Source organism: Wasmannia auropunctata, unplaced genomic scaffold (genome assembly GCF_000956235.1).
Source record: "Wasmannia auropunctata unplaced genomic scaffold, wasmannia.A_1.0 LD334555.1, whole genome shotgun sequence".
Classification (NCBI taxonomy): Eukaryota; Metazoa; Arthropoda; class Insecta; order Hymenoptera; family Formicidae; genus Wasmannia; species Wasmannia auropunctata.
In genome coordinates, this window is record NW_012028335.1 from 1 (window position 1) to 10,303 (window position 10,303).

Below are 10,303 nucleotides of genomic sequence, written 5' to 3' on the forward strand. Positions count from 1 at the left end.
TAATATATATTTGAAAAAAAGAAAGAAGGAAAAGAAAAAATGAATGTTTTTGCTGTTTATAAGAAATATTTTAATTTCTACGAAAAAAGATTGTCATATTTTCATTCTAAATACTTTTTTTAAGAAAAAGAATTTTTATCTTAAAAGTAAAATTATGTATTTCTTCGACAAAAGATCTTCATATTCTAAAGATAGAATTTTTTTCTCCGCAAAATAATTATATTTTTATATTGCGTTAGTTACTTTTTATCTTATGAAATGTTTTTGTTGCTTATGATAAATATTATAATTTCTATAAAAAAAAATTCTATATATTTCTTTTTTAAGGTGAAAAGTTTTTGGAATTAAAATTGTATATTCCTTCCACGAAAAGAAAAGATCTTCTAGACAGAACTCATATTTTATAAATAGAATATTGTATTTTACGTTTTATATTTTACTTTAAAAAAGTATAAAATATTTAAAAAATTTTATTTTGTGCTATTTACAAAACTAATATGCAATTTATGTTGTGTTATTTGTTCTTTTTTTAAATATGAACATTTCATATTAAAGCTTATTATTAAAAATAGACTGCAAAAGAATTTAAAGTGAATTATTAATTTATCACTTACACATTGTCATGCATATAAATATATCACATTATATATATTACATATCGTTGTTGTATTGTATGAGAGGTTTTTATCTTTCTTATATTATCCAAGCTATGTACTTTCCGATTTTTCTAACCGAACATCATCAAAGTAAATTTAGAATAGAAAATACACGCTTAAAGTGATAGTGAAGTATCTATTTACGTAGATTCTTTGATTTTTTGGATTATACATTTAATTATGCAGGCATTACATGAAAGAGATAATTATTTATTTGGGACATATTGCGTATATTAACAAGCTTAATATATGTGGCTAAAAATTTATATAAGCAAAATTTATATAAGCAAAATTCGCAAAATTTATACCTGAATATCTAAACTTTTCATTCTTTCGTGTCATAATATTTAGCATTATTGATAAAATAAAAAGAAGAAAGAAAAGAATATAAAAACAAAACAGAAGAAAAAAAACGTTGCATCAGTATAGTCTTTATACTGTAATATAATAAAGTATACCGATTGTTTGCGATTCGCACAGGTGGATGAGAGAATTATTTATGACGGGCGCTAAGCGTGATTTGGAGGAATCTGACATTTATCGACCACTTAAAGCAGACGAATCCGAAAAACTGACCGATCATCTCGAGAAGTGAGTTTCGTCCGCGTTGGAGACAAATTAATATATATTAACGTGTGCACCATTATAAAAGGCTTACAACAATGATGACTCACTTCGCGTTGCACACGAAAAAACAAATTATAATAATTATTTTTAAAACAACTTGTATTTTGAAGTAAAGTGGAACTTGATGTATGATAGATATGTATAATATATTATTGATTAATATCTGTTCTATTTTTAAGGCATCATTATTTTACATTTGATACTCTTTAAAATGTAAATACAGCGAAACACGGAAAAAAAGTATACATAATTAATAAGACATAATCATAAATTAATCTCTCCTCATTTCTTGAGTCCTAACGCATTTTTCTTTGTTTAGGTACTGGAATCTCGAGCTCGAAAAACTGAAAAATCTGGAATATACCGTGAGCAAAAACAAGCAGAAAATGCCGCTGAAAAAGAGTGTCCGTCCGAAGTTATACAGGGCTATTTTCAAAGCTTTTTGGTTGCCATATTTTATAATTGGAATCTTCACTTTTATCCAAGTATATCGATATCTTTGAGAAGAAATACTATGTGACATTAATATTTACGATACTTAGATTAAGTTTCATTGTCATAAAAAGTAGTATTCACGTAAAGGACGCTGGAATTTTGCTGCAGGAAGGTCTAAAAATTTTGCTGGATACACATCTAAAAATAATTTTATTGAAAATTCAAAAATAATAAGCATTATTGTAAAGCGTTTTGATATTCTAGCAATCAGTTTGAATTTCCAACAAAATTATCTTCAGGTCTGTATCCACTCAAAATTTTTAGACTCTCCAACAAAATCGTTTTTTCCATGTTGGAAGTTATTTCCACAAAGAGAAACAGCAAATAATTTGTTGTGTTAGAGATGTCAGATGAGAAATATCTCTCATTAAATTCATCTAACAACAAAAGGGAAAAAATTGTTATTCCGATATTCCTCTTTCTTTCTTTCTCTCTCTCTCTTCCCACCTCTCTCTTTTTTTATCTCTTTTTAGAGTTTTTAGATTCATTAGATTTTAATCCTGTTGGAGCTATAAATTTTAATATATATATTGGAATTATCAAAATTTTAATGTTAATTTCTAGAGCAGTGTCATACGTGTGACGATACCGATCCTTCAAGGTTGGATCATCGATTACTTTGCCAGAGATTCCATTGCAAAATACAAGACAGAGATGAACGAGATGCTGATCTATGTTGCTTCCTTGGTCATTTGTAACGTCGTCTACATTATGATGATGCACCATACAATGATACAGTCGCTGCAGATCGGCATGAGGATTCGCGCCGCTTGTAGCTCGCTTCTCTATCGGAAGGTAATGTTATAAATTAATCTGCGCTGATCGAAGTTCTTCATGGAAAAAGAAAAGAGCTGCTATCAAGAAGTGCACTGTGTTCGCTTTATTTAATTAAATAATAATTTCGTAACGTTTCTACAATCGTTAGATCGACGTACGTTAAGTTTTTTATCCACGTTGAAAATAATTGATGTATAAGTAAGAACTCAGATTTGGATTATTTGACGAGGAGAGTGCTTTCAGTGTTGGAGAAATTAATTTAAACCAATTTTATTTTAATGCTTAAAAAGATGCCTGGTCGTACTGAGATTGTCATATCCAGGGTTGGAAACGTTATCTTAAAAATGTAACGCGTTGTATTGTTACCATTATTGTAAAAATGTAACAGATATTGTTATATTATTGTTACAAACAGAAAAAGCTATAAACAATTATTACTGAAAAAAAATAACGAAAATGGTAACGGCGTATAAGTAACGCGTTACTTCCCAATCCTAGTTACCATAGGGTAACTGTCCCTATTAGTGTGCCCTGAACCTATTAGTGTGCTATTCTATTTAAATAAGTCATAAAAATAAACTGGTACAAATAAATAGACAAAGTATTTTTTTTCTATAAAGTTAATACTTTAACTTAATAAAAAAAATACTTTGTCTATATATTTGTACCAGTTTATTTTTATGACTTATTTAAATATAAAAGCACACTAATAGGTTCAGGGCACACTAATAGGGACAGTTACCCTATATCTAATGTTGCGATTCGCCGGTTCGTGAAAAGATACGGTCCGGTCCGGCTAATTCCTTTAGCGCTGAGTCACGACACGTGTCTCTCGATAAGATTACTACGGAGGTCACTTATATGGGGCCACGTGTACCACAGTTATATACTATAGATAAAATATACAGATAAATACTTGTTTGTCGTACGAACTTGATATTCTCTTTATTAAAAATGTCCTTCGACTTCAACCAATAAATTTGTTGATATCCCGCGAGTAATTACAGAAAAACATATGTATTATTTGAATGCACTTATTTCTTTTGAAATAGAACGGACTACTTGAATGGAAAAAAACCTAGTCAAATAGAAAATAACATTTTTTAATTGTAATAACAAGAAAACTATTCCATAATATTAAAAATATTTCGTTTTAATTGTTTTACGTTTAAATGTTAAAACTGAAAAGTTTTAATTATTAATCCTTTGAAATTTTACTTAATTAAAAATTAATTAAACTTTAACTAATTTAACTTTATATTCACTTTATAAGTTTTTAAATTGTGTTCTTGTATTTTTTTACGTTGTATTATGTTATGTAAAATAAGTTAAAAGCTGTTAAGACTTATTTTTTTAATGCATGTAATACAATTGTTGACATAACCGACCGGTATTATAACCGACTTATTTAATAGTTTACAATTTTACGTAACGATGTTTGCTTAGGAAAAAGACAATAGAAATTGATAGCATAAAGAAGAAATGTTGTTTATCAAATACAACTTTTAAATTATGCATTTTCAGGCTCTATAATGATTTCAAAACTTGTTGCAGTTATTACGGTTGAATAGAGCCTCCATGAACCAAACCGGTAGTGGACAAATTATAAATCTTCTCAGCAATGATGTAACTCGTTTCGATGAATTAACGATGTACTTACATTTTATATGGATTATGCCAATTCAGGTAAATCTTAATGCACAAAAAGAACGATTTTGCTCTAAAAATCGCTTAAAGTCTAAAAATTTTGATCTGAAAATCATTGGTTGGTCCATTAAAATAATTTTTTTGGAAACTCAAAAATGATAAGAATTGCTATAAAACATTTTAATATTTTAGCAACCAGTTTAAATTTCCAACAAAATTATTTTGATGGTCCAACAAGAATTATTTTCAGATTTGTATCTAGAAAAATTTTTAGACCTAGCAAAATCGTTTTGTGTCGTGTGAGAAAAATATACGTGTACATTTCAATATAATTAAATTACATATCGTGCACAATATCATCTCTTCAATTAAAATCACTTAAATTAATTAATCTCTTTAATAGATTATTGGTAAGTACGGATATATATATTAATATACGGAAAGAACAATTTTAATAAAAGGTCTAAAATTTAGCTGGGTACAAATCTGGAAATAATTTCGTTAAATCATCATAATAATTATCTATGTTAGAAACTAAAGTATAATAAGCAATATTGCTAAAAATTTTGGTATTCCACAACTTTAACAACCAGTTAAAGTTTTCAACGTAATTATGTTGATGGTCGAACAAATTTATTTTTGGATATATCGAGTAAAATTTTAGAATTTTTTATCAAAATCGTTTTTTCTATGTAATTGTAGTCTAATTCAAAGAAAGTACATCCACTGTTTATTCAGGATGCAATTTTACAATTCCGCTAATTTATCTAGGTTGTAAAGATAGAATATTTTTCCTTCCTTTTATTTGAATGTTTCGAATTTTGATCATTTTAATTTTCGGGACAAACTTCTTTACCTTCTTTAATTGATTACCAACCTTACCTATCTTTAATTTGATTACCAACAATGAGTCTCAATCAAATTCATAGGAATATTATTAGGCATTAAGATCTAGCTCTATTTTAACACTATTTAAATTATCTATTGAAATTGTGCCATCTATTGAAATTGCCAGGTTTTTTTCTATTTACAGATGGTAATTGTGGGAACCATAATGTGGCAAAAAGTTGGTATTTTGATCCTTGTTGGCATCGCATTCCTATTGTTCATCTCCCTAATAATACAAGGGACCATCAGCTTGCTAAGTCACCGAATCAGAGCCATGATCGCGCCACTGACTGACCGAAGAGTGCAACTGATGAGTGAACTCATTGCTGGGATACAGGTATTTCTGAGATATTTGATTAATTATTTTAACGACCCAGAAGACACTAACGTTTAAATGTGAAATTCTACGAAAAAAAGAACAGTTTTGTAAAACAAGTTTATAAAAGGTGGGTTTTTGTTTTAGGTAGTGAAGATGTACGCCTGGGAAAAATGGTTCAGTAAAATCGTTGCGGTGATCAGAGAAATGGAGTTCAACAAGATCAAATTCTCATCGTACATGCGGGCCGTGTCTGTAGCCATTATAATCTTCACCGAGCGACTAAATCTCTACTTCACCTTGATAACGTTTGTTCTATTGGGAAATAATTTGTCTGCCAACGTGAGCTTTGAAATGTTAATACACTTTCACTTTCTTCGACAAACCGCCGCAGCATATTTTCCGCACGCATTAATAACGTTGGGCGAATCGATAGTGTCTATGAACCGATTGGAGGTACATGCTGTCACATTATTTTCAACTTTGTGGTAAACCCTTCAATCTTATTGGTTTTTCTATCGCTACATAAGTGCGATTAAGGTATTCTTAATTTGTACAGGACTTCCTGTTAATGGACGAAGTAAATTTGGGACGCTCAGAGAAGACACCGCAGTTACAGTCTAAATCTCAGAAACCCGACGAAGCAAATAATGAGGAGAAACATACAGACAAGTACATCTCGAAAAATGGAAGTACTGGGCCTTCCGAGCCTCAAGGATTACCTGTAGATCTTTCGGTCTGCGTAAAGCTTCAGCACGTTTCCGCCAATTGGTTAAGCGATCAGTTGCCACCGACTTTGTGCAATATTAACTTGACTATCAAGCCAGGCCAGATGTGCGTTATGATCGGTGCAGTGGGCTCCGGCAAATCATCCGTGCTACATCTGCTGATGAAGGAGCTGGATCTCGGCGCGGGTTCTGCGAGCCTCACACATGGCTGTCCCAAATATAACTTTCACCACAATTTATCCAATTGTTATTTTACGAGTAATTCGAATCTGCGTATTTCTTATGCCAGTCAGGAGCCTTGGCTATTTAATGGAACTGTGAGGGATAACATATTGTTCGGTCAGCTCTATGACAAAGCCAGATACATGAAGGTAGTTTTATCACAGTTTAAAGCATTGCTGCAGTTATCATACGTGTTTATCTCTGTTATTTTGGGTCTAATGCTGCTATTTTATGTACCAATAACTTCTCGGATGTAACTTGGTGTACACAATTCTTAGACTCCTCAATTTTTCGTTTAGATATGAATGGGACTTACTAATGGATTGTCAATAGAAAATGATATCTCTGAGCGAGTACCATAAACTTTGCTGAATTCTTTGTCTCTATATGATTCCATCTAAATTAAAGAAGAATGTCCAATTTTCCTGATTTCAAACATTTTATCATTTCCTACATGGAGAGAATTTCCTTTTGAAATTTATCCTGAAAATCATATTAATTGTAGGACAACATAGTATTTCGACAAATTTTATGTAATTTTCTCTGATTTTTACTGTACACTTTAATAAATTTGTTGTAATATATTAAAAAAATATAATAAAAATTCACATAAAATTTGTCGAAATACTATGTTGTCTTACGATTAATGATTTTCAGGGTAAATTTTAAAGTAAAGATCTCTCTGTGTAATGTTTTTCACTTTTGATCGGCTGAAAAACATTTCAGGTGACAAGTGTGTGTGCCTTGAAAAAGGATTTCCGGCAGTTTCCACAAGGAGACCTGACAATTGTTGGCGATAGAGGTATATTACTGTCCGGAGGCCAAAGGGCGCGAATCAATCTCGCGAGGGCGGTTTATAGGCAGGCAGATCTCTATTTGCTTGATGATCCCTTGAGCGCGGTGGATACTCGCGTTGCTAGGCATCTCTATTGGAAATGCATCATCGAGTTTCTCCATAGCAAAACGAGGATACTCGTCACTCATCAGTTGCAATTTCTCAAACCGGCGGATCACATTGTCGTGCTGGATCGAGTGAGTTACCTAAAATAATCTTTAATTGCTTTTAGATCAAAAAATTTTATATTAAGAATTTATATATTAAATTATATAATTAATTAAGAGATTCTTGAGTAATAAATGTTTTTCATATTAAAATATATTTTAATTTTAATCGTTAAGGGTTTCGTGAAGATGCAAGGAAGTTACAACGAATTAGTACAATCAAACGAAGATTTTATTGGGATGATGGGCGATTTGTGTCACGATGCGCAGAAAAAAGAAAAAAACATAAAGAGAACCTCTGTAAGCCAAATAATCACAAGACGTGCCTCGGAATTATCGACTACAAGTTCCATTGTAAGATAATCTTTATCATTCGTTATTTTTAATCAAAAAACATAAAAATTAAAATTTTTTATTATCTTTTGTTGTCTAATAAGATAATGGATTTGTAATATGATAAAATAATTTAAAAAAATATTTGAACAGTATGTTAGTATTAAATTTATTAATATAGTAATTAATAAAGTAAAGTAAAAGAAATTCTCTAAATAATATTGTGAGAGAAATTAAGTGATTGTCAAATATTCATTAATTTTCTCGATATTATTTTGGGCTGTACAATGCCAGCTAAAATAAAACAACAAAAACTTACGAAAAATTTGGTCGAAATTTTACAAAACATTTTTTAATAAATTGTAAATACAGTCTGAAACCAATTGCAAAAAAACAAAGCAATAAATAATTCGGTTATAATAACGCTTTGCAGCACAATGACCATATATTGCTGCAGTTTTACGTAAATGACTTTTAAATGAGTGGATCCAAGTAAACTTTTAAACTAATATTTATTCCAATTATTTACCATGTGTAATAAAATTTGATTTAACTCGTAATGCTTCTTCCTCATTATAAATGTACAAATAAGTACTTACTACAAAGCGAGATTTTACATAAGGCTTAATACAAACAAAAAATTATATAACTTTTAACCAATAAAAGAATTATGCTCCAATTTTAAAGAGATATTCTGACATAATAATGACACAATCTATAAACAATTTATATTTTCAATATTTTCAATAGGTATACCTATATATATTCCGACCGTCTAAGTATAACACAAATTAAATTGAGAGAAGGCCGTAGCATCTTGGTGCTTTTAATATTTCTCTGTGCATTTTACATACATATTCTAATTTTATTTTACATTTTTATATTTTCGGTAATCCTTCGATATTTGACGTATGTCCTTAATGTGATCCGAGGGACAATCATGTAATTAGATTATTACTTTGCCATCGTGCAGCACTCGAACATTGAATCGGATCATATCGAGAACAACCCGGAAACCGAGATGATGGCACATGACAAAATACCCGGCGGAGTGTTCAAGGAATATCTGCATCATGGTGGCAATTACTTTACCTTGTTTATACTGTTGCTGGGCTTCATCATCAGCCAGATCGCCACCACCGGAAATGATTACTGGCTCTCATACTGGATCACTTTGGAGGATGTTAGGCGCATCGAAAACACTAGTGACGCCAAAGAGTTCGCGCACATGTACAACGACAGCTTCCTCGGGTCGATCTTTACGCTGAATCCAGACGGCCTGCTCAGCACTTTAGATGCCATATACGTATATACATTCTGCATAATCGCCTGCACCGTTACTACGTTGTTCCGCAGCTTTCTCTTCATGAAGGTCTGCATGAACTCGAGCTGGAATCTCCATAACAACATGTTCTCCAATCTGCTGCAGGCGCGCATGTCCTTTTTCCACACCAATCCTTCCGGTGAGCAATACTCGCGAAATCCCGATAGGCAACAGAACTGATTGAAGTTTGGAACGTTCTTGGAGCGAATTTTTGAAAATTATTTGTCCCATTTTTGCACAGAATAACTCATAAGTTTCACAAACACAGCTATTTCGATCCAATACACGGGTCAGGAGGCATCCTTATGCTCGATAAACTACTCTCTCGGTTGCTTAAAAAATTCTAGCTACGTGCCAAAAATGATTTGTCTCATTTCTACTTTTGCACAATGTTATTCTTAAGTGTCAGAAAAAATATTTCAATGGAATGTTCGGAAGGCACTTTTAAACCAGTATCTCGGTCGCTTAAAAAATTCTAGCTACACGACAAAAATGTCCAATTTCTACTCTTGCACAAAGTAACTTTTAAGTGCCAGACAGAAAATAAAAAATGTTCTGATCGAATGCACGCGTTGGAAGGCACCTTTATACTCGATAAACCACTCTTTCGGTTACTTAAAAAATTTTAGCTATAAAACACTTTTTATTTTGCAGTAGTGCTAATTTGCCAATAGATAATAGCCCATACTTGCTATAATGTATTTTTATTTTCGAACAGTTTGAAATGTTTTTAAGGTACTATATATTATATTTAGCATTTAATTAAACATACTTCCTATCAATTTCTCTTCTTTTTATACTTGGGTGTATTATTTTACGAAATTACGAATATACATACACTAATCAATTCTTTGTCTCATTTTTGTCAAGGACCATATCATCATCCCTATTCTTCTTTGATTCATTTTGCAGTGTTGTTATACATTTTTATAAAAAATGTATTATGTAATACATATTTCATTTTTAATCTCGAGTCTAGAATCGATTACATAACACTTTGACAAACGTATCCGTTTAGTTTTTAAATTATTAATTATTAACAAAATTATTGTAAAAAAATGTAAATAAAGAACCATAAATCATCTTCTTCTGTAATAATCTTTCCTTATTCATGGAGAAATGCTTGATGATTTGCATACATTTATTTCCACGTTTTTACACTATATTCAAAATATAAATTATTGAAATCATCGAATCTGTCGCGATCTCTGAACTTTAATTTCCCGATTTTTCTTGTTTAAACTTAATTATTTTTGTCTCAGGGAGAATTTTAAACAGATTTTCGAAG

At 31.0% G+C, this 10,303-nt stretch overlaps 1 protein-coding gene across 1 annotated transcript in view; it reads left to right on the top strand.

Moving 5' to 3' along the window:
- The first annotated feature begins 629 nt into the window (after positions 1–629).
- LOC105458281 (multidrug resistance-associated protein 4-like) overlaps positions 630–10,303 on the top strand; it is a 12,924-nt gene continuing 3,250 nt past the window's right edge. Inside the window, exons 1-11 of the mRNA XM_011703451.1 lie at positions 630–1,247; positions 1,603–1,768; positions 2,343–2,573; positions 4,110–4,241; positions 5,236–5,427; positions 5,554–5,862; positions 5,966–6,505; positions 7,083–7,388; positions 7,536–7,712; positions 8,665–9,154; positions 10,278–10,298. Of these exons, the coding sequence (XP_011701753.1) occupies positions 1,141–1,247; positions 1,603–1,768; positions 2,343–2,573; positions 4,110–4,241; positions 5,236–5,427; positions 5,554–5,862; positions 5,966–6,505; positions 7,083–7,388; positions 7,536–7,712; positions 8,665–9,154; positions 10,278–10,298 (2,671 nt within the window). The 5' untranslated portion in view covers positions 630–1,140. The remainder of the gene's footprint in view (positions 1,248–1,602; positions 1,769–2,342; positions 2,574–4,109; positions 4,242–5,235; positions 5,428–5,553; positions 5,863–5,965; positions 6,506–7,082; positions 7,389–7,535; positions 7,713–8,664; positions 9,155–10,277; positions 10,299–10,303) is intronic.